This window comes from Astyanax mexicanus, chromosome 5, assembly GCF_023375975.1.
Source record: "Astyanax mexicanus isolate ESR-SI-001 chromosome 5, AstMex3_surface, whole genome shotgun sequence".
In the NCBI taxonomy this organism is placed as follows: Eukaryota; Metazoa; Chordata; class Actinopteri; order Characiformes; family Acestrorhamphidae; genus Astyanax; species Astyanax mexicanus.
In genome coordinates this window covers 53,489,524-53,513,063 of record NC_064412.1, presented here as the reverse complement: position 1 = coordinate 53,513,063, position 23,540 = coordinate 53,489,524, and the positions used below count along the sequence as shown (strand labels likewise).

The following is a 23,540-nucleotide window of genomic DNA, read 5'->3' as shown; positions in this document are numbered from 1 at the left end:
TTCTAATTCAATGAAACGGTTTCTCCATTATTCTAATTCAATAAAACAACAGTGTCACAGTTAAATGGCCTAAATGGGCCTTTTGGAAAGCTCAGCTGAGCAAATTTTTTTCCAGGTAACGAGTTCTGTGATTAGTCTAACGAGTAGGACAGGTGCGGTGAACACCTGATTTGCTTTCTGCACAAAAAATGCATTCAAAGAATTTCATGATTGCACTATTTCAAATTATTCTAATTCGTTGACCAGCACCTGTACATTGATCATGAATGGTGTCCTCAGGGAACTGCTAAGGAACACCCAAAGTTGTACAAGTTGCAAGGTGTTATCTTGTAAGTAAGGCTAAACAGGCGATGTGAGTTATTAAGAGTTAGAGTGAAGTTAGAGTGGAGAGAGAGAGAGAGAGACAGTACGAGCGCCTAACCCTGCGTTCACACTCCTGTTAGTTCTGCGTTTCGTTCATGGGTTCCACAAGTCTCCTAAAGATTGCCTGTACAGTGTTCGTAAAGAATACACATACCGTTACAGCCCTAGACGTTAACAATTTGTTTTAAACATGACCATTTGTTTTAAACCAAGTGTTTTAAACATGATAACCTTTGCTCTTCAATCAGCGTATTAGTAATGGTCATCCATGATCCTATTATGTTCACCAGAACTTCGCATAGGGTCGCATAGGGACAACTGGTGGTCACTGTACGCTAGCTGTGCTGTGTGTGCATAAAGTTCATGCAGCAGCTGAACTGATTGAGTGTGTGGAATGTGTTTTGTTGTTCGTTGTTAATCTCTGCTCTTCTAAGGTTCATGTTAAACAGGTTAAATATAAGCCTTCCTTTTTTGTGCTGTAAATGAATACTCAGACCCCATTAAAGGATTAAAAGGAGAAATCTGTCTTTTTAAGCTGGTGTTCTCTGCATGAACAGAAACTGGTTTTAGGGGATGTGTAGTATCTTGTTTCATTATGTAGTACTGCAATACTAGTACTGTTGAATCCAGTGAGCTTGGCTAACAAAGTACAGAAAATTCACTACATATATGGACAAAAGTATTGGGACACCTTCTCATTTAGGGTATTATAAACATAGTTTATTCTGCTTTTGTTGGAGTAACTGTCTCTACTGTCTCTGGGAAGCACCAATATGAGGATCTGATTGCATTTAGTGTCCATTGAAGAGCTCATCCATTTCCAACTCCCCATTCATGTTTATCTGGTTCAGAGGGTTCAATTATTTTGGAAATAGTTCTCTACAGGGACTAGAGTGTGTGCATGCATTTGCACATCTCTGACAGCAGTAAGTTAACAGTTTTGGACTTCATTATAATAAATATTATTATACAGAATATAAAAAGTACTATGCATGTTTTCTGTATAAGTTTTTGCTCTCCTGTTCTCCCCTCTCGCCTCTTCTTCATTCCCAGCTATAAACTCTGCCCCATTAGCTTTTTATAGCTTTCCAATTAAAGCTCTGCCCCTCTTTTCCTCTCACCTCCCCCTCTGCACTGTCTGGTTATTTACAGACAGTGTCACCACTGACCCTGAGAAAATAGAGCAAATACTGGCTCTGCTCTCCTGATAGACAGACACTCTCCTCCATGCCTCTACTGCCAGTCCTCCAAATTTGCACCCAAGTACCCCTCTTGTTCCCACTACCCACAATGCCCTCACTGTACACATATCGTACCACAGAATGTCAGCACTCACCAAATGTCACCAAATACCGTACTCCACTGTAATAGTTATCCATTAATCACAGATTATTAATCAGCAGCGATGCAGTAACTATTTATGTATTGTAAAATGCAAAAACTCTAAACTCCATTCCCTCAAACTTCATCCCCAAAATATTGGATGGAGCACCAGAATTTCAGAGAACACAGTCCCACTGCTCCTCAGCTCAATGCTAGGGGCTTTAAACTAGGGCTACTACAATTAGTCGATATAATCAACAATATTGATTTCTTTAATTTGTCAACTTTTAATTGTCAAATTTTATTGTTGACTAACGGTAAATTTGTAATGGTACTGCATTACACAAACTGCTGGGGACAAAAGAGCAATGGCATTAGCAATTTATGCCACTTTAGACTACACCTGGCATTAGGCATGGTGCCAAACTGTTAATGTTTATTCATGTCTATTTCTATTGGCAATGTGCCTCTACAGGGACAAGCCCTTATAAATTGAAAAATAAAAACATTTTGGTAGGTAAATTAAATGAAAAGACATGTCTTTGAACAGCAAAATATACTTCATCACTTATCCTCGCACATATACATACATTTATTTATTGAGTTATTCCAATTTAAACATAAATGCATTAGTAAATATTAAATATTCAATGTGCCAACTGCTGTATCCCCAGCTGAAACACTCCCAAATCAATTTGTATTGGAGACATGTAAAATAGTATAATAACATTTAAATGAATAAATAAATAGGTAGGTGAGTATGTATGCAGGAGAATAGTGCAATAACCATAAATGTGGTTTGTTTCTGGAGAAAAACAATAATAATAATAATATTTTGTGACACCCTGGACTAAGGTGGGCATTATATGTTGCAACGCTAGCTCATTAGTGGGTTTATTAGCTATTATCAGTAGCAACCATATATTTATTGTAGATTGAAGAGAAGAGATTAAAGTGAAGTTATTGAAGTGAATAAAATAGAGCAGGAACATAACTAACATATTAACCTCTTGCTGTGGGTTAGAATGCCCCTTTAAATAATAAATTAGCATAGGCACATGAATATGACATCAGCACAGGAACATAAACATAACAGCAGGACAGGTATAATCTATAGACTAGACAAAACAAAGAGCAAATCTATCAGCTCACAGTTCATGACCTCAAATAACTAGAATAATAACAGAAGTATAAGAATTCAGATTATGTGCAACACAGAATGTGTTCACACACACAAATCCACACAAACACGCGTGCACACACACACACACACACACACAATCAGCAAAAGTGAGTGCCCTCTGGCTATAAACAGGCTAATGTACACACACACACACACACACACACACACACACACTGGGGATGACCTTGTCGCTGCATGTAACTCACGCTCTGCAGGCAGCAGGGACAAGCATGCATGTGCGCGTACACACACACACAAACAAACACACACACACACACACACACTTACAATATAACTCAATCTATCATGATCTCACCTTCTGCAGCAAAACGATCATAAAGCTCCTCATTTTGAAGCATCGGCATAACTGCTGCCACTTCTCTACTTTCCTTACACCTCTCTCTCTCTCTCTCCACCTCTCTCTCTCCCCGTGTCTCTTTCTCTCTCCTCTCCCCACCTCTTTCCCTCACTCTGCGTCTCTCTGTCCCGTGACTTTAGCCCTGGATCTGCTGTCAGCTGTACTTAAGGGAACCAGAGCCAAACACACACACTCTCGCAATCTGTGCACTTGACACTGAAAAATCCTGATATAAATAGCAGACACTCGTGTGCACATTTCTCACCACGTTTAGATACAGTAGAAGAAAAAAAAAGTTTAATCCTTTATTCTTAGAAAAAAAAACTATTGCTAATAGAACAAAACTTTCTGGAGCAGATAAACATGATCATATTGGCACTATGAATGATGGCAGGCATGGGCTAGAGGGGTAAAAGACCCCAGGACTGATCTGTGGAGCACTGAAACTAGGCCTTTCACAATAACTATTTATTTCTTTATTGGAAGATATATTGTGCCAGAAATAATTGTGATAAACAATATTTTTGTCATTTTAAATGTTCATGTTAATTATTAACAGTTTGGGAGAATGCAATCTGCGCATTGGTCACTGAGATAATGGCTAAAATACTGAAGTTAATTCAAAAGTAAATAATCAAGCAAGTAAACAAAGTAAACACAACATCCTTCACTAATGCTCTTGCGGCTAAATGCAATCAAATCCTCACAGCAATGCTGCAACATTTCTCAGAAGGCCTTTTGGTAGCTATGAGCACATCTTAATTTTTCTATACCCTATAGATAAGCTCATTTCAGTTCTAATTGTAGACAGTACTGCTAATACATAGTGCCAAACCTATAATGTTACCTCATGAACTTTCACAAATTCTGTTCCTATCAATAAACCAACTTATCCACTTCTACTACTTGCAAAAACATTTTTTGCAATACACTGCCATGCCAAAAGTCCTGAGACAGCAGTATGTAAAATTATCATGAAGTGTTACCTCAGGGAGCAGCTTGGGAACCCCTATCTGTATAAGTTGTGAGGTGCTATCTCGTGATTGAGGCTGAAAACTGGCCAGTGTGCTCATGGCAACGAGACATGACTTATAGAAGTTGGAGTGAGGACTGATAGTGGGTGCAGATGGATGGCTCTCTCCATTTCCTAAGTTGTGCATGTATGTAACTTTCTTCAATACACAGGGTCATGTATGTAACAGGTATACATTATAATAGGTTTTATTGTCCCACCCACAGTGAACACTGAACAATGCAGTGCTAATAGTCTTTTTCAGAATAATTTTTCTGACTGATTTAAAAGATACAGTCTATGCCCACACAAAACACAAACACACACACAAAATATGACTTACTCATGTAGCGGAAGGTTTCCTCAGCCAGCAGTGGAGAGATGGAGCTGGTGTCTTCAGGAGAGATGACCCAGTCTTGTCCTTCATACATGTACACAGGGTCACTTGTAGAGGAGTCTCCCTCACACACCTTACCACCACCACCACCGACGCCTCCACCGACACCCCCACCACTACCTCCACCGATGCCACCATCATCTACACACACAAAACACACACACAAACACACATAGCATTGTTACTAATATTTCTAATATTTTAATTCATTTTTTAAGGTTTAGTAACCTCACTATAGTTTTTGTGAACCCTTCAGCACATGATAAAATACCAAATTTCACTCAGATCTGATTACATTTAGATTTATAGTCATGTTTTACTTTTTTTTTTTATTATTACATCCTATCTACTGCTGGGCAATATGACCTAAAGTCCATATCTAAATTATTTTGTTGTATTATATTGTTACTGATATGACTTACAGTATAGCTTAATCTAAATTTATACAAAGAAAGTGTAGACTGATTTTAAAATAGTTAGAATTGGTGAAAGTCAGTCACAAAATATTTAAGGTTAATTGCCCAGACCTAATTTGCTCCCAGAACTGAAATTTGCTCATCAATGAATGACGGTTCATCTTGTTCCAGCACAGTATTATTATATATTTTTTCTTCAATATTTTTATTTATTTCCTATTAAAAAAACAGTATACATTCAACTCTAAAGCACTCAACTCCTACCACAAGGAGGCAGTAATTTCCCAGTTCTGCTCTCTCACACATTAACTGGCTAAACACAGAAATCTGGCATTATGAAAAAGCCCTCAGGAGCATTACTGAAGAAGCACAGACTCACTTACAGCGTCACACTGAATCAACCAACAGATGGGTGAAAATGACTTAAAATAAAAGCTCGTTACAATGTAATTAAAGGGCCCATTTCACAGAAATCACACTGACCCTTGTTAATTGTATTTAAAATGTAACAATGAGTGTTTAAGTACACATCCAAGAGTTTAGAGTATGCAGTTCAGAAAACACCTTATATAATCAGATGACTGCAGAAATATGATTACAATGTCTGATGTAATGTGTAAATACTGTGCATGTTTCCAAAATGTATTAGTCCATAAACAGAGAAGCTGCAAAACCAGCTTATTTCTGGAACATTAACTAAGACAAAGGTCTTAATGTGGGCTGAGAGAGTGAGGAAAAAACAAAAGAAAAATGTAAGATAGGGTTTCATATTGATTTTATTTTATCTGAGACAGAGAGAGAGAGAGAGAAAGAGAAAAAGAGAGAGAGAGAGAGAGAGAGAGAATGAGGGGGAGGCAAAGAGAGAAATGTGACATATGACTCATGGAACAGAGAGGCTAGGAATACATGAGGATGACTCTTAGAGAGTGTGTGAGTGTACGTGTGTATGTGTGTTTAAGGAAGAAGAAAAAAAGAGCACACCAAATGAGTGCACCATAAGGCCAGTGAGCATCATTTGCAGTTGGTTGAACAAGTAGTTCACTGGAGCAGAATGTTACTGTTTCACTGTTACAAGACAGCAAAAAACACATGCATACACTAGGGGTGGGCGATATGGCCCTTAAATAATATCACAATATTTCATGGTATTTTCGTGAAACAAAAAATGCCCTACTGCAACAAAATGAAAATTAAATTTTATCATTGCATACAATATGATATGGCACACACCTGAGTTATAAAAAAAAATACAAGAAGTCAATGATCCAGAATGTCATGATACTAATAATGCACTCTAAATATCTCGATATGTAGAGGATTAAAGTAAAATAAATGATACTGGGCAGATATAATCTGTCTCTAGTAGATATTTAATAGGAAATGAGAACAGTGTGAATTTTCCTGTTGCTAAAAACAGCAAAAAAGTAGTACCCTGATGTAATAATTAGTGGTGGGTGATATGGCACAATATTTCAGGGTATACAAATGTTGGCGATATTATTGCGTATGATACGATATGGGACACCCCTGGTGTACAAACACACACAATACACAATAATGTATTAAAAATGTATTACCTGTTCCCACCGCAGACTCTTTCTTCTCCACACTCATGGGCTTCACCTCGAACATCCTGATTGGATGGCTGGGTGGAGGAGGGCAGAGCTCCCCATTTACACCCAAACCTCAGGATGGGAAGAGGTTAAAGGTTAACGAGGACATCACACTTAATCCATCCTCTGATTAAGCCACGGCCACCTACACTGGAAAACAACAAACAGACACACACTAGTAAGATATGGTATAGTAATGGGGGTTTAATGCCAAGACAGTTCTTAGACCATTTTCCTGGCAGGAGAAGTTTTGTTTAACACTGTTTTTGGGGGGAGTGGGGTTCATATAGGTTCTTTTATTTTAGTGAGAGATAAGAACTTCATCAGTGTTCCAGTATTTGTACGGTAGATGACAGGAAATTTTCGCCGAAGCCCGGTCTGCCCTTTCATTCCCTGAGAGAATGCAGTGATCCAGAAAAAAAAAAAAAAAAAATCCGGGTTCAGAGATTTCAGCTGCTATGCCTCATGCAGTAAAGCAATTATGATGGTGTGGTCAGAATCAAGGGCATTTAGTGGATGTAGGCGAGATCTGGAATCAGTGCATATGAGTACTTTTTGCCACTGTGTGTTCTGAGCATTATCAAGGGCAAGAGCAGCGGTTAGGCCTCTGCTGTGAAAACTGAGCTGTGCTTCATATAATCAGGCACTGTTCATGTCGAACATCGACTGGCATGCTGTGTGTCGATGCGCCACAAAGATGGCCACGTCCCTGAAAACAAGGGCAGTGTTCAAAACCACAAACAGTGTGTTTAAAATAGTGCACACTAAAAAAAAGGTGTGTGACAGACAGCCAACAGTGTGATTCTTTGTAAATGGTGTTGTATTTGTGTGTAGATTGCTGCTATTTAAAAGTGATATAATAATTGATATAATTATTTTCCTTAAATGCAAAAATACAATTTCCATTACACATGAATAGTGAGCACAGTTTTCTTTCTGTCCTTCTTTTTCCCTTTAGCCTGTGTGCTGATTCTCTCTGCCTCTTCTCTGTCACAAACAGAACGTCTCTCTCTGCCCCTCCATGTTGATGTTCAGCTGTGCTGGCAGTTGTTCCTCCAGCTGTTCTGTTCTGCATATTAACTCTGAGTGGCCCCAGCCAGACTGGAGGAATGTGTGCGAGTGTGTGTGTGTGTGTGTGTGTGTGTGTGTGTGTGTGTGAGAGAGAGAGAGAGAGAGAGAGAGAGAGAGAGAATGTGTAAGTTTAACAGTAAAAATAATTCAATCAAAGGAAGTGTGTGTGTGTGTGTGTAAGTGTGTGTGTGTGTGTGTATGTGTGTAGTTGCGGTGGGGGGTGTTCCTGTTGTTCTGCCATCGAATATCCACCATAACTTTAAGAAGCAGCATACAGGAAGTGAGGTCAATAGGGGAAGTGCTCTAATATTGACTCTATGGATGAACTGCTCTAATTTTTGGACTAGGGCTGCAGGACATTAGAATAAACTGACATTGCAGTTACTGCAATATTAAAAATATAGGGATTTAGAGGGGCTGGGATATGGATATGACTTAACTATGCTACTCAATATGCTACAATATTCTATAAGTATAATAAAAATAATATATAATGTTAAATATCAGTATTCATTTGTAACAAAAGAAACACAGCATATTGTATATTTGAATAATAAATATCTATTTAATGGTATATCATATCTTATCTGGATTATGTTATTAGAAATGGTAAAATAAAGTCATTAAGCACAACCAGGAGAAGGCAATTTTTATACCCTTTACTTTTATATATCCTTCACTATAAAATAGTAAATATATACATATTTACAGTATATTGACCTGCTCTTGATAAAACATGCTATTATGTTAATAAAATGCACTCTGTTTATCCAACATTGGACTAAAATAAAGTACAATGTGCATGTATAATGTGCCTTTGTTGGAAAGTACTTAGAATAGTGTGAATTTTCCTTTTGTATCCAGTCACAGAAAAAAATTATTTGACATTTCGCATAACACACAAGCATAACCAACAGAGCTGATGTAAAAATGTATTTGTTGAAATGCTCTGAAACACTGTTACAGTAGAAAGCAGCTGTTACATCTGAAAAGAATGTAGGCGAGGCAGTCAGCTGGCAGGCTCAGTGACTGTGTGTAGCGCTTCACTAAACTGGTTTCTGAAACTAAATAAACCACAACACTCACTCGTGCAGAAGCATCAACAACCGGCACACCCCTTTATCTTTATTCTTCCTCTTTCTGTCAGGAAATGCTAGTACAATTAGTATACCAAACTCTCTTACGTGTGTGCATACTATAATATATATATATATATATATATATATATATATATATATATATATATATATATATATATATATATATATATATATATATATAGAGAGAGAGAGAGAGAGAGAGAGAGAGAGATCTTTCCTGCTATAAAGAAAATGACTGAACTTTAAAATTATACCAAACCCGCTTATTACCATTGTACCAAAATGTACTTGATTATTCACTGAATACATTATGTGGAATTTTTTGCCTCAGTCTTCCATCACCCTGTCTGTCCCTCCGAAATCCTCACTCCCTCTCTCTCCCCTCCAGCAGTGTGTAATTGGAAACACAACACTGAGGATCAGTCTTAGGCCAGAGGAGGGAGAGAAAGGATAGAGTGAATGAATAAATCAGTTAGAAAGAGTGAAAGAGGATAAAGAGAGAATCATGGGATTTCAGAATCTTATAATCTGAATAAGACAGTAAATGAGTGGCGGCTGATGTTTATCAAAAATATTTTGAGAGAAAGAGAGAAAGGTTGTGTTTTTTTTTAATGTCTAAAAGAAGAGCAGATCTTTGAACTGAGCTCTCGACCTGACGTCAGCAACTAATCATTATCTAAATGATTGGGTTTGGTACAGGTAATACAGAAAAAGAATCCAGTAACAGTATAACAATGTGAACAGTTTATAGCTGAATGCAATCAGATCATTACAGCAATGCTCAAGAATCTAGAAGAAAGCCTTCCCTGGACAGTAGAGTCAGTTACTCCATCAAGAACAATTAACACTCCTTTTAATACCCTTGATTTCACAAGAAACTATAAATAAGAATATGTTGAGACTCTATCTGACCTGGTTAAAATGGCCTAGATTAATGATCACCCAAAATAGTTATTTATGGAAAGTAGATGAAATTTATGCATTGATTCAGGAAAACCCTCTACAGAATTTCATCAGACAAAACACAGGATTAAACATTAATCCCGTCTGGTGAGTTACAGAGATTATTACAGGCTGGTTAACTGATGTGAGGCTGTACTGAAACCCAAGCACTGTACGATGTAAAACTGATCTCTCTCTCAACAACAACCTAAATCACATACACAGACAGACTTAATGCACACATTTGCACATATGCAATATTCAAGACTATATTAAAGCTATACAGGAATACATTCAGAATTATTTCATAAACAAAAAGTCTTAAACAAAACAGAATATGTTTATACTTTAGATTCTTCTAAGCAGCACCTTTATCTTTGATTATCTTTTTTAATCTCAGTGTCTTCATGAGGTAGAGTCACCTGGAATAGTTTTCTCAGCGTATTGAAGGAGTTTCTGGAGGTGCTGAACAATAGTTGCTGCTTTTTCTTCACGCTGTGGAGCTCCAGCTCATCCCAATTAAATCACCTCAAATCACCATCTCAGTTCATCAGGTTTGGATCACAGGATTATCTAGTAATTATAAAAATATTTGTCCCTTAATTGTTTTATGACTTTAATATTAATCTACATGTTAAAAACAAACTAAATAAAGAAATACATTGAATGTTAAGAGGTGTCCAAATATTTGAATGGCACTGCACATGCATATATGAGTACTTGTTGTTTTTATTGTCTGTTGTACCTATTGTATATGCACTCTGTCTCGTGTCTTGTCTATTGTTCTTGCACTATTGTAGCATGTCCATGTCCTACCTTTAGCTATAACACCAGATACTGAGCTAGCCTAACAGTGTTTTGTTGTAGTGTTTAGCCCTGTATTAGTATAAAGACAAGGTTGAATTGAACTGGATATTAAAGCCAACACATAACACTTTATTTATTTCTTTATACATATAAACACACACAAAAATCTACTGTACAGCCCAGTACAGTATATAGTTAAGCTTAAATAAGGTCATTGGGAGATACAGAGCCTGGTGTCTAGGTGTATTAGGCAGAATCTGGAAGCCTCAATGCGGTAAACTAGTAACGGTACATCACTCCAAATCACTGTATAGCTAATAAACCCAATCACAGCAGATTGCTAGAGTCCTCAGATAAACGTATAGTCTATGAATTCGGTATTAAATCACAGTTTCAGTGACTAAATCAGGTTTAAATCAGGTTAATATCGGTATGTCAGGGTCAGGATTACAGCAGTAGGGTAACGTTAAAGCGCAGAGCACAGCGGCTAACAGACACACCCGGGAAACACACACACCAGAAAAAAAAAACATTTAAAAAACATTTAAAATCAGATTTAAATAGCTCTTACCTTTAAATAATTACAGTTTTAACCGGCTCCTGCTGTTATATAAACATAGCTAACAGCGTTAGCTTATATCTCTCGCTTTCGTTTCTGCTCACTCGCAGCGCGAGGCGCTGTCACCACCGGATAACAATAGAGCGCGAGGCTCAAACACGCCATCAAAAACGGCCGCCTACAGGGCTTTAATAAAAGTCCCATCAATTTTAAACGAAAAATAAGAAAAAAAAATCAATAATACGCATTAAATAATTAATTGTTGGCTATTATGTTTTTTTCTAACAATCAGAACCCAAATATTGTCAATGAATCGGGATGTCTTCTTCATTTTTAATGTGATTTTATTTTATTTTATTTATTTGTGCTATTTTATTTTTTATTTTCAGTGTCAAAATATATTTAATTAAGTTAGTTAAAACTTAATTAATTTTAGTACTGCAATTATACCTTTTTTAAAGTGCGTAATTTGATGATTATGTGTTTATATTATTATGTCAGTTGGATATAATGAAAATCTTAAGATAACAATACTATATTTAACTGTAATTAAAAATAATTTGGGACAAAATATTGTCCAAAGAGTTGTGATCATGCAACAAACTTTTGAAATAAAGTATCAGTGTTGATTGTTGTTTTAAAACTTTTCGTAAATTAATTTGCATTAATAGTGTATTGCTTTTGTATATGTTATTTTGAGTTTTTTTTGGTAATGCAATTTAATTGATTATACCGTAAAACTCTGCTCTTGAACGAACTTTTCTATATATCTAACAAAAATAAAACAATTTAATAAATTAAACCCTTCCTTCATTTTGAAAAGATTGATATAATAATATGTTTTATGTATTTGTACTTTTTTTTAAAATAAGTACTGGTTTACTATAATGAGTTTGTGAATGTGAAGACACAAAAAAACTGAGGACTTTTATTTTGTTTGACCCCTAGTTGTGTGTGATCAGCTGGGCAAAGCGAGAAAAGCTTTTGGCATCTAAACCCACTAATGCATGATACTCACATTATAGCAGCAGCTAGCTAAAGCACAGCTCGAGACTCGGCTCTGATTCTCACAGACTGCGCTCCGATGGAGGCGATCGGAGCTCCAGGGGGATTTATAAGCGAGTAGAAGAGAAGGAGGAGATTTTCAGAGATTTTTCAGCCAAAATAAGAAAACAATGCCTGGTGAGCACAGCATGCCTGAAGCTGCAGATCTGGGTGAACAGGAGCTAAAGCTCTGGATCTTTCTCTCTTTCTCAGTCTCTGTTCTCTTTGTATTCAGTCTTTTCTGAAATGCTTTAATTTAATCATCTCAGTGGTGGAAATGTGTGTGTCTCAGTCTTATCAGCAATTCTTTGTCTTCAAATGTAGCTTTAGCTTAAGTACCAGAAGCATGGCTTCACTGTGAAGGACACTCATAGCCTGGTTTACAGTGGACAGCATTCTTAATAATCTCAGGCTAAAGTTTAATTAGATTTTCTCTGATCACTCTTTAACCCTTTAGAGTCCATGGTGTTTCAGAGGGGATAAGCTAGCACTGCTGGGCTTTTAAGCATGATGTTAAATGGGTAGCTACTCTGAGGTGTACAATCTGTGCTTTAGAGAAATATAGATTCAGGGTATGAATAATGAATGCTGTTTTATTGTTGCAGTGCTAAGCTCTCCTAAGTACCACACACTGAAAGCATTTACATAAAATGTATGCTTTTATATACTCATAGTACAATAAGAAGTAATGATGGCGGTCATGCTTAAAAACATGTTTACAATGCACTGTATCCCAGTATTTTGAGAGACAAGTGTTTTTCTTTTTTAATGTAATAATTTGTTATTTAACTAATTTTGCTAACTATTTTTTTCTATAATTATATAAATTACATAACGCATTAATTATTTATATAGTTTGTAATAAAATCGGTAGTTGGATGGGGTTGGAAGTAGTATTTCTCAACTCTTATAGAAATATTATAGTGGTGGTCACATTGAACATTTTCCATAAATTCTTTATTTGTCAGTAGAAATGTATTTATAAAAACATATATTAATAATAACAGTAATAATACTAATAATAACAATAATAATAATAATAATAATAATAAAAACAAGGATAAACTTTATTACTTTTTATTTTATTTACTTTATAATAAAATATTACATTCCATTCAAACCCAAGGATGCTACACACACAAAATAATCAACAGGGGAAAAAAAGTTAGGTATGAAAATATCCTTGAAATATCATTTGTAAATTAATTCAAATAGAGAGGATTATACGGAGCAGAAATAAAGACACTAAATTGAAATAGTTTTTAATGAAATAACGTAATGACGTAATGAAATTAGGTGTGACGCTATGTATCAATAATGTATCACAATATAGATACTTTGTCCCTTTCCTAATATTGATGCTGTTAATTTTAGGAATCCCCTCGAAAACTTTATATTATACTATATATAGTGTTTTGTATCAGTTTCTTGTTTTTATATTGTAGTTTTGGAAGTGTACATTCACTCATTGTGTTCCTTGTTTCTTCTGTCTGTCTCTCTCTGGTCAGGGCTTTAGTGGATCATCTCCACCCACCCCCCCCCACCTCCCCCCCCCCCGTTCTGGCTGAACACGTGCTGAAACCAGAGCAAAGAGCCAGGTAAGCAAAGCCTGCTGGAATACATCAGCTCAGGTGCTGCAGGATTGTGCTGGGATTCAGAGGGATGTGCTGCTGCCTTTGATTTCCCGCTGTGTCGTTTTCAGAAGCTGACATTTCCCCTGTCCTGCAGCCTCGCGCCGAGACGGATAAATGTGCTCCAGTGCAGCTTCTCTGAAAACCCACGGACCTCATGTCGTTCCTGGTAGGGATGAGCTGTCTGCTTCTTTGACTTCTGATGCGTGATGTTGGGAGTGCATGTGACTGCAAGTAGAGGAGAGGTTAAAGAGCCCGTTTCCATGTACGTTTATTATATTTATTATATTTTGTTATAATAGGTAGAGTTTATTGGCTGTGTGCTGCATGGGTGGTAATGTGCAAATTTGATTCTAAAGTCTGTTTAATTGACAATTTGGGAATTTTGGATTGGGAACGAATATAATAACGATATTATACCCTGAAATGTTGTGCAATATCACCCACCCCTAATTATTACCTCAGGGTACTACTTCTTTGCTGTTTTTAGCAAAAGGAAAAATTCACACTGTTCTTATTTCCCATTATATATCTGCTAGAGACAGATTATATCTGCCCAGTATCATTCATTTTACTTTAATCCTGGATGTATGGAGATATTTGGAGTGCATTATTATTAGTATCATGATATTCTGGATCATTGACTTCTGTTACAAATCTGATATAATTCTTGTATTTTTTTAAATATCTCAGTTAGGGGTGTTCCATGTCATACCGTGTGCAATAATAAAATAAAATTTTCGTTTTGTTGCAGTAGTGAATTCTTGGAATAATTGTTTTAATTCACTGTTTTGTCATATCGCCAAAAGTATCATTATAGCGAAAATACCATGAAATATAGTGATATTATTTTAGGGCCATATTGCCCAAACAAACGTTCATGTCCTTGTGAGGGGGTAAGTTTCCAGAATTAGCAGGGGATTAAAAATGTGTTGTCCTCACTGTATGTATATAAATAGGATGATGGGGGCTCTTTAACGCTCTAAGAATGCATTGTGTGTGTGTGTGTGTGTGTGTGTGTGTGTTTGCGTGCTGGTATGAGTGTGTTGTCAAAGGCATTTACTCTCCATTTAACTGGGCCTGTGTCCTGATTCTCTGAGCGTGTAGGTCTCAGTAGAGCGTTTAATAATAAATGTCCTCATTAATCTCTCGGCGGGTGTGTGATGGTTCTGCCCCTGTCCCCAACCTTTAAAGGTTTTACTTCTGCTCTTAGCTGCTCCTCAGTGTTTAGCTCAGCAGTCTACTTTTTTTTTTTTTTAATATTATTCATTATCATTATGTTACCCATCCATTGACCAACACAGCAGTTGTTTATTATCTTTATTTGTTCATTGCTTTTCATTTCATCCTATTCATTTTGTTGCTGTCAGGAAAAAATATGATTTTAATACATTAATGGCACAGTTTAAGATTATGCATGTGCAATAGCCATCAATAAAATGTTCACCTGTCATAAAACATAAAAACCAAGACTTGTCAGTTTTCTCCTGACAGCAAAGGTTTTGGTATTTGTGTCTTGTTCCGTCCTGTTCGTGTGTCTCTCATCCTTCCTCCGTCTCCTCTCAGGACTGCTCCTGCATCTCCTCCCACACTCAGGTCCAGCCAATCAGCATAGAGGACCAGTACAAGGACACCAGCCACACACACCTGGTTAGTAAGGTGCAGGAATCCCAGGTCACATTGCAGAGAGCTTCAAAATCAGCATTATGTTGCATTTTTACCTCATTTTAAAATAGCAGCTTGGGTTTTGGACTTGTTGCTGATCAGAGTCTGGATGATTCTTTTCGTGTTTGATCCCAAGAATGTGGCTCCAATTTCTACCATAAAAGACAGTAAACACATTTTCACTGCATGATTCCAGTAGAGTATTCTACATGTGTTGTGTACAGTAAAGTTGTAAGTGATATTATAGTGAATTTAGTAACTCCGTATTGTAGAGAAGTGGGTGGAGCTTCTGGACATGGTGAACATAAAGCTTGTGTTGTGTACAGTAAAGGTGTGAATGGTATTAGTAAATAAAGTAACTCTGTATTGTATTGAGCTTGTTGGTGATAAAGCTTAGTTCTTGATTAAAACAAGGGTTATACTGTCAATCCTAAAATAAATCCTATAAATATAAGATTTTTAAAATAATTGTATTGTCTTGATTTTATTTCTGATTTGATAGATAGCAGTAAGTTTAGAAAGCACAGTGTCAGAGTAAGTCTTCTTGACAAAGTCTGTTCAGCCCAGGAAATCTCTTTCTGTCTTCCCCGGGAAAATCTCAGTGCTGTTTACCCTCATACTACATACATTGCATTCCGGCATCATAAATCCTTGATGTGGTGTGTACTTGTTACTGCATGTGACCTATGATATGTGTGATCATAAAGTACTGGACAGATTGATAAATACTGTACATTCAACAGTGGCCTCTGTTTATTACCCCAGTCATCTGCTGCATATACTGTACATGATGATGTGACTCATTCTTAGTTACACGGTGTGTGTGTATATGTGTGTGTGTACATTTGACTATGTTGAGTACGTGTGTTTATGGCATTTAGCATCTTGCCATTTCAATGTGCTAATAAATACACATTAATATACATAGACAGATGTTACAATAGTGTTTATGCATTTGTTTATGGTCAATTCATTTAATTATTGTGGGGAAATGCTTTGGGTGTGTTTGTGTGTTTAGAGCAGTGATGGTTCTCCGTGCTCTGTGCTGGGAGCAGAAAATGACCTCTCCGGTCTGTCGGCGGACCCCGCAGATTATCAACTGCTGTCAGAACTGGGTAACAATTAGCACTGTGTTTTTTATTTTTATTTATTATTATTATTATATATATTTTTTATTATTATTTTATAATTGTGCTACATTATATACAGACAAGCATTGAGACACCTGTTTTTTGTCTAAATTTATTGTACATTATGTATGTAATTAATTTATTTATTTATTTTTCTTTAATTTTCTGCTTAGTTTAAATATGTCCACTTACTGTGAGACGATTCCTGCTTAATTTGTTTTCTTTTTTATGTGTGGAGGGCGGGGTTTTAATAACCTGAGCCAGGTGAGCATGGCACGCCATAAACCATCTGGCCGGCTGGTGGCAGTGAAGAACACCAACTTGGATGAGTGTACAGAGGATGAACTGCTGCAACTAATGGTAAATACACTATTACACTTTATCTCTGTCTTTCTGTCTGTCTGTCTTGTCTGCCTGTCTCTCTCTCTGTCTCTCTCTTTGTCTCTTTGTCACAGTTCATTACAAACTTATAATTTGTTTGTAGCTTTTGTCCTTATCCACATTCACACAGTCTTATTTGTGCTCTAATGTGTGTGTGTGTGTGTGTGTGTGTGTTTTTTTTGCTCAGAATGAGGCCCTCTTATCCAGACTTTTCCGCCACCCAAATCTGCTCACATCAAGGCTAGTGTTCAGCTCCTGTTGCCAGCTGTGGGTTCTGTCCCCTCTAATGAGCTACGGTACACTACATAATACTCTATTTTAGCATGTTTTTAATAATAAAAAATGAATTGCTATGTAAAAGGCGGTAATTTCATAATTATATGCATAGTATTATTATAGTATTATTATATCAGTAAATACATTTACATTGCTTTTGGAAGTGGCAAAATCACTGCAACACAACAGTTTTTGAAAACCATATATAAATATACACAAACATGTTTCTTTCTTTTCTTTCTTTTCTGATCTCTTTGTAGGTTCTGCAGACTCTTTGCTCAGGTTGTATTTTCCTGACGGAATGAGTGAATCTTTAATAGCATACCTGCTTTATGGGGTTCTGAGGGCGCTCCAGTACCTGCACCACATGGGCTATGTACACAGGTAAACATCTATACCATTATTTATGTGTATATACATCATACACTGTACATATACAGGTCTGGAAAAAAATAAGAGACCACTTAAAAGTCATATGATTCTTTGAATTTACCAAATTGAAAACCTCTGGAACATAATCAAGAGAAAGATGGATGATCACAAGGAGTAAGGAGTTGCACCAGGAGTAAAGGCATACAGTTATCCAAAAGCAGTGTGTAAGACTGGTGGTGGAGAACATGATGCCAAGATGCATGAAAACTGTGATTAAAAACCAGGGTTATTCCACCAAATATTGATTTCTTAAACTTTATGAATATGAACTTGTTTTCTTTGCATTATTTGCGATCTGAAAGCTCTCCTTTGTTATTTCAGCCGTTTCTCATTTTCTGCAAATAAATGCTCGAAATGACAATATTTTTATTTGGAATTTGGGAGAAATGTTGTCTGTAGTTTATAGAATAAAACAACAATGTTCATTTTACTCAAACATAAACCTATAAACAGCAAAATCATTGAGTCATTGATTCAGAAACTGAAGTTGTTTGTATATAAATTTAATTATTTTAATGTTTCTCCTGTCTCTCTCAGGGGTGTGAAGGCGAGTCATGTGCTGTTGTCTGCTGAAGGTCGTGTGTGTTTATCCGGGCTGCAGAGTGTGTACAGTTTAATGAGAGATGGGAAGAGGATGAGCGCGGTGTTCGACATGCCTCAGCACAGTCCGTCTCTCCTGCCCTGGCTCAGTCCGGAGCTACTGAGACAAGTAAATACAAATACAACCCATACAAAACCCATGTTAATAATGGCAGGTGTAAACAGGCTCTAAGTCTCTGTATGTATCGGTTTGTTCTTACAGGACCTGCATGGTTACGGGGTGAAGTCAGATATCTACAGTGTGGGGATTCTGGCGTGTGAGCTGGTCAGCGGGAGAGTTCCATTCCAGGACATGCCGCCCACTCTGGTACTGCAGACACTACACTCACCATTATACAGTATGTGATTATATGAGCACACAGCACCACACACAGCACAACGGGTCAAATCTGGGTCAGTGGTGTCCAGTTCCACTTCCAGTCCTAGAGGACGGAGTCGAGCACAATTTTCACGCTCAAACACCAAACACGTCTTTGCTTATTGACTAGATTTTGACTCATTTTCACACCAAGCATTTTTATAAGGTATTGTAAGAAAGGAAAAAATACTTTTACTACATGACCTAATATTTGTGGGCACTCCTACACAAACACACATACACAGCTTATTCAGTGGCCATCTATGGGTGTCCTTCTCCCCTTCCAATAGAAAATGGGACTAAATAGGGTTCAGCTATAGATGAAAAGAGGATGTGTAGCGCCCGGTCATCTGACCCTCTTATAAAGAAATGATCAGCAGTGGAACAAAGTAAAGTACATTATGTTCAATGAATAAATTGTCAATAGTTTAAAAAAACTCATTCCCTTCCGTAAACTTTGTCATTCACGAATGGGATTATTATTATTATTAGTAGTATTAGTAGTAGTAGTAGTAGTATTATTAGATGAAGTCCTCACTGTTTATTATCTTTTTGTTGGTATAGATGCTGCTGCAGAAGCTGCGGGGTTCTCACAGCTGTCTGCTGGACATCGCCCCCTACCCGCTGGGGGAGCTGGGGGCGCTGAAGGTGTCCCGCTCTGGAGTGGACTCTGGGATTGGAGAGAGCGTAGCAGCCGGCAGCCTGACCCGCAGCATGGCTACAGCAGAACCACAGAGCCCCGGCCCCAAAAACCACTCAGCCACGCTACACAACTTACTGCAGCTCTGTCTACAGCACCAGCCTGAGCGCAGGTCTCTCTTTCTCTCTCTCTCTAACTCACTCACACACACACACACACACACACACACACACACACAAACTTTCACACACAGACACACAGTTGTTAAAAATCTGTTGCTATTGATGCATTTTGTCTGTATGTCAGAATGTCACTAAATATGTCCACTAAAAATGTCCAGCCCTAGTTTATACAGAAATATGCTTTCAACTGTAAACCCTGTGAACTGTAAGCATTTAATCAATAGTGTAAATTTGTGAAAGTGATCCTGTGTGTAGAGATGAGTGTGTAGGTTATGATTGTGTGTCTGTGCTTCTGTTTTACAGACCTTCCGCCTCAGCTCTCCTCAGCCACCCCTTCTTTAAACAGGTGAGCTCATCGTGAGTTCATCACACCTGAATAGACCCGTCATGATAATTACATTAGCGGATTACAAAACCATTCAGTATGTCAGGGGCATTTAATAGCATTTAAATGACAATTATATTGTTTGTCACAATCATTATATCACTGTATTAATATACTATATGGAGAAAAGTATGGACATCTCCTGGCCATTCTAGAAAGCACAGTTCCAATGCTCCACAGCTCAATGCTTGGATAGCTTCATACCTCTCAGTCTATGCCTGGCATTAGGCATGATGGCATTATATTCATTTGTATCTGCTCTAGAGAGTACTAATCTTTTGGCAGTATTTCCCTACCGGGACATTGAGAAGATGTGTGTGCATGTGTGCAATGAAAAGTAGTTAAATACATTCACTAGAAGCTGCGTTCACAGAGTTTAGGCTAAAGTGGTATATTTGAAGTATGAAAATCATAATATAATAACAGAAAAGGCCATAGGATGAACTTTTCTCATCAATAGAATTCTGTGTGAAAAGCTAGTCTTGTGTCTGGGAATTCGTCAGGTCTTTTTTTCTGATACTGTCTAATTATTGTTGTATTTGCCTGTATTTCAGGTGAAGAAACACACGCAGGACTCCTTCCTGAGCCTGATGTATCCGGCTGTGCCTCTCTCCTGCCCCCCAGACAGCCCAGTTTCTGATCCACCCACTCAGACCTCCAGCACACCAAACACACCCTCGCCTAGCACACCTGAACCTGTGGACGGGGTGTGGGACTTTTCCTGATAGTGCGGAGGCTCTGAGTGCCAAAACAAAGAGTTAACAAAGAGAGAGCCTGGAAATCAGAAAAACAGTTCATTTAGGAGCATAAGCATAAATCAGAACCTACAACAAATACACTGACATGCCAAAACTCACATTACAAAAACTAGAACAAAAAAACACACTGACTAGTGTCGAGCCTCAGTCACAAGATAACACCTCACAACTTATACAGGTGTGCACATTCTCAAGCCGTTCCATGGGGTAACACTTCATTATCAATGTGCAGACAGCTATCCCATGACTTTTGGCATGTCTGTGTAAAAAAAAAAATCAACAGCAAAAACCGAATTCATAATAGCTCAAACAAATTTACAAAACAGAAAATTATATATTTAAAAAAATAGGTTAAATTTTAGTTGTTATAAATTTGCTCCCCCTCTCTTTCTCACTTTATTGTTCTCTCTCTTTTTTCTCTTTAAAGCTTTAATAGCTCATTTTCTCTCTCTCTCTTTCTCTCTCTCTCTCTTATACTCTTTCTCTCTCTCTCTGTTTGTCTCTTTTCTTTTATTCCTCTTTCTTGTTCTGCCTGCATAAAGTTTTAAAATCTTCTCTTTTCTCTTGCTACCTCTCTTTCTCTCTCTTTCTCTCTCTTTCTCTCTCTCTCTCTCTCTCTCTCTCTCTCTCTCTCTCTGTCTGTCTGTCTGTCTGTCTCTTTTTCCCTTTATTCCTATAGTCTTGCTCTGCCTGCATAAAGCTTTAACATCTCCTTTCCTCTCTGTCTCTCTGTGGGTAGTTTCTTTACCCTGCCTTTACTGCGTATACAGTATCTGTCTCTCCAGCTGGACGTCTAGTCCTAGTTTTAGGATCTAACAGTGCAGAACTTTTCCTAAACATTCTGTATTTTATATTCACCCCTCCAAGCCTATGTTTAGTGGGGATTTATTTTATCTTTTATGCTGGCTGGTATGAGGACTGTGGACATCCAGTGAAGAACTCTGTGCCATAATCGGACATATTTTATTGTCTTCGTGTCAGTAGCCAGTCACTTTGCAGCTGCAGTGAAGAAGTGAACAAAACTGAGCCACGAGTACTTGGAAGGTGTTTATGTTTGTGTGTGTGTGTGTGTGTGTGTGTGTTGCCATTTTATCAGAAAAAAACATTTTGTAGGTTCACAAATCAAGATTTCTGCCTTTTTGTATAATTCTACACTTTTCATTTGGAAAGGCATCTAATATTATAGACTTTTTTTAATCAGAGGAAGGCACCCATCGAAAATGTAACATTTTTTCTATTGTGAAGTCCCCCTTTTTTGATTGGAAAACCCCTCAAAAAAGGGCCCTTAACCCTTTTAATTTTTTTTACCATGTTAATGGCAGCTAATAGTGGCATTTTGCCTTGTTTCTGCATCTCAAGGCATTTTAGTGATGCTTGGCATTTTTAACCATGGAAGTACCCTGAGTCTGCCAGTGACCACAGCTGTCTAGGTTTTATTTAGGTAGTGGACTATTCCCGACACAGCAGTGATGTTTATAATTATTGGTGGTAATACCACTCTGTTGTGGCTAATTTTGGTTCTTTATAAATGGTCAGTTTCACTTTATGAATGACCCTATTAATATTTTAAAACCTGAGCGACCTCAGTTTACCAGTATATACCTTCTTAGATTTCCAGTATTTTGTCCACTTAGCCAGGCCTGGTTAGCAGCACTAACCAGCCGCAGTTAGCGCTAGTAAATGGCGCCCAATTGCAGTATACTGAGGAACCCTGAGTGTTCCTGTAACCCAGGGTGCTATCATCTTGCGATTCTTCCCATGTAGCTTGTAAACAGTTAACATGCAGACTACAGTCCTATATCCTCACCTCTAAATGGTAAAAGAGTTAGCGCTGCAGATAGCGGCTAATGCTAATGCTGCTGCACTCAGCCTAAGTGCTGCAGAAACTTCACTGAAATCTCACCCTTATAATGCTGTACTTCAGTGGAATGGCTTTACTCCTCCTTAATACTTGAAGGGTAGAATTCACACAGATTATAAAGCGCACTGTCATTTTTAGGTGCGCCTTATAGTCCAAAACATTTTTGTTGGTGCACTTTTGGTGACCAAACTAAGTGAATTAAGTGTGTGATCTGCCCTTAACCGTGTTGTCGTTGCAGTTACAAATTCACAAGTAGTTGAATCAAGTGACTTTAAAGAATCAACCTTGCTGATTATGTGAACTAACTGTTGTAGCCCTACTGTAAATGTTTCAAAACTGCACCTACGTGGTAGCTGTTTCTGATAAAATGGCCAAAAGGTGTTGGTACAAGGTAGCTAACTAATAATAATCAACTGGCAACTGTGTGTATGTGTGATTGGGTGCATGTGTTCGTGTCTATGCACTATGAAAGGCATCTCCAAAGCCTGTATTTGTTCAGAGGGAAGAAATCTGAACCTCGTATAAGAGAACCCTGTGAAAACCAGTCCCTGAATGCTGTGCTGTAAACCCGTCTGCCCAACACTGCCTCACACTCCGTCATCCGCACCATGGAGGCGGGGTGAATATCGCCTTTGTACTGTTGAAGAACTGAACAAACAGTTTTAACTGTGATCTGTGACTCCCTGAGTACCAGAGTCAATTTATGACTTTTTTTTTTATGTTAGCTGTATGAGCCATGTAGATGTATAATAAATATATTCTTACCCAGTTTCTATAAAAAATATGCTTGAATGTCATTCTTTTTCTATATGATTTCATCTCAAACTTTATGCAGTTTATAAAGGTCAGTTGTACTGCAGCAAAAATATACTGTATAGGGCTTTCATTACACATGTGTAATATATTATTGATATGTGCCTACAAATATTAGTATCATCTCTAAACTCTAAAAGCCTCCCAAGCCCACAATTAGATTTACTCCACATGAAACTAAAACACCAATAAATCCAATAATTCCTGATACTTATTTTTTCATTCAGGAGTATTTTATCA

At 37.5% G+C, this 23,540-nt stretch overlaps 2 protein-coding genes across 11 annotated transcripts in view; one reads left to right on the top strand and one right to left on the bottom strand.

Moving 5' to 3' along the window:
- Window positions 1-11,294, bottom strand: part of trak2 (trafficking protein, kinesin binding 2) — a 28,627-nt gene extending 17,333 nt beyond the window's left edge. For 2 of the 7 annotated variants that reach the window (XM_007244126.4, XM_007244128.4), the window contains exons 1-3: window positions 11,157-11,293; window positions 6,630-6,815; window positions 4,583-4,777 (exon numbers count right to left, since the gene is read on the bottom strand). In XM_007244126.4, coding sequence (XP_007244188.3) covers window positions 4,583-4,777; window positions 6,630-6,684 — 250 coding nt within the window. In that variant the 5' untranslated portion in view covers window positions 6,685-6,815; window positions 11,157-11,293. Of the gene's footprint in view, window positions 1-3,185; window positions 4,541-4,582; window positions 4,778-6,629; window positions 6,816-10,200; window positions 10,352-11,156 lie in introns of those variants that run through there. The other 5 variants (XM_049479781.1, XM_049479782.1, XM_007244127.4 and 2 more) reach the window with 5 other exon arrangements.
- Window positions 11,295-13,734: 2,440 nt separating this feature from the next.
- Window positions 13,735-23,269, top strand: stradb (STE20 related adaptor beta). Of its 4 annotated transcripts, none has more exons than XM_007244124.4 (12): window positions 13,735-13,786; window positions 13,891-13,988; window positions 15,386-15,469; window positions 16,503-16,599; window positions 16,853-16,974; window positions 17,183-17,291; window positions 17,532-17,655; window positions 18,241-18,412; window positions 18,506-18,610; window positions 19,226-19,473; window positions 19,787-19,829; window positions 20,423-23,269. In XM_007244124.4, exons 2-12 carry the CDS (start codon window positions 13,977-13,979, stop codon window positions 20,591-20,593), a joined length of 1,287 nt encoding a protein of 428 aa, XP_007244186.2. In that variant the 5' UTR covers window positions 13,735-13,786; window positions 13,891-13,976; the 3' UTR covers window positions 20,594-23,269. The 4 variants fall into 4 exon arrangements, with proteins under 4 accessions (XP_007244186.2, XP_022531125.1, XP_049335736.1 ...); XM_022675404.2 differs by having other exon boundaries at window positions 13,738-13,786; window positions 13,917-13,988; XM_049479779.1 differs by lacking the exon at window positions 13,735-13,786 and having other exon boundaries at window positions 13,819-13,988.
- The last annotated feature ends 271 nt before the right edge of the window (window positions 23,270-23,540 follow it).

Bases quoted from the DNA above. Each gene is read 5' to 3' on its own strand.
- stradb (XM_007244124.4), top strand. The intron at 16,600-16,852 runs GTAACAATTAGC...TTATGTGTGGAG, and splicing joins TCAACTGCTGTCAGAACTGG to GGCGGGGTTTTAATAACCTG. The intron at 17,292-17,531 runs GTACACTACATA...ATCTCTTTGTAG, and splicing joins GTCCCCTCTAATGAGCTACG to GTTCTGCAGACTCTTTGCTC.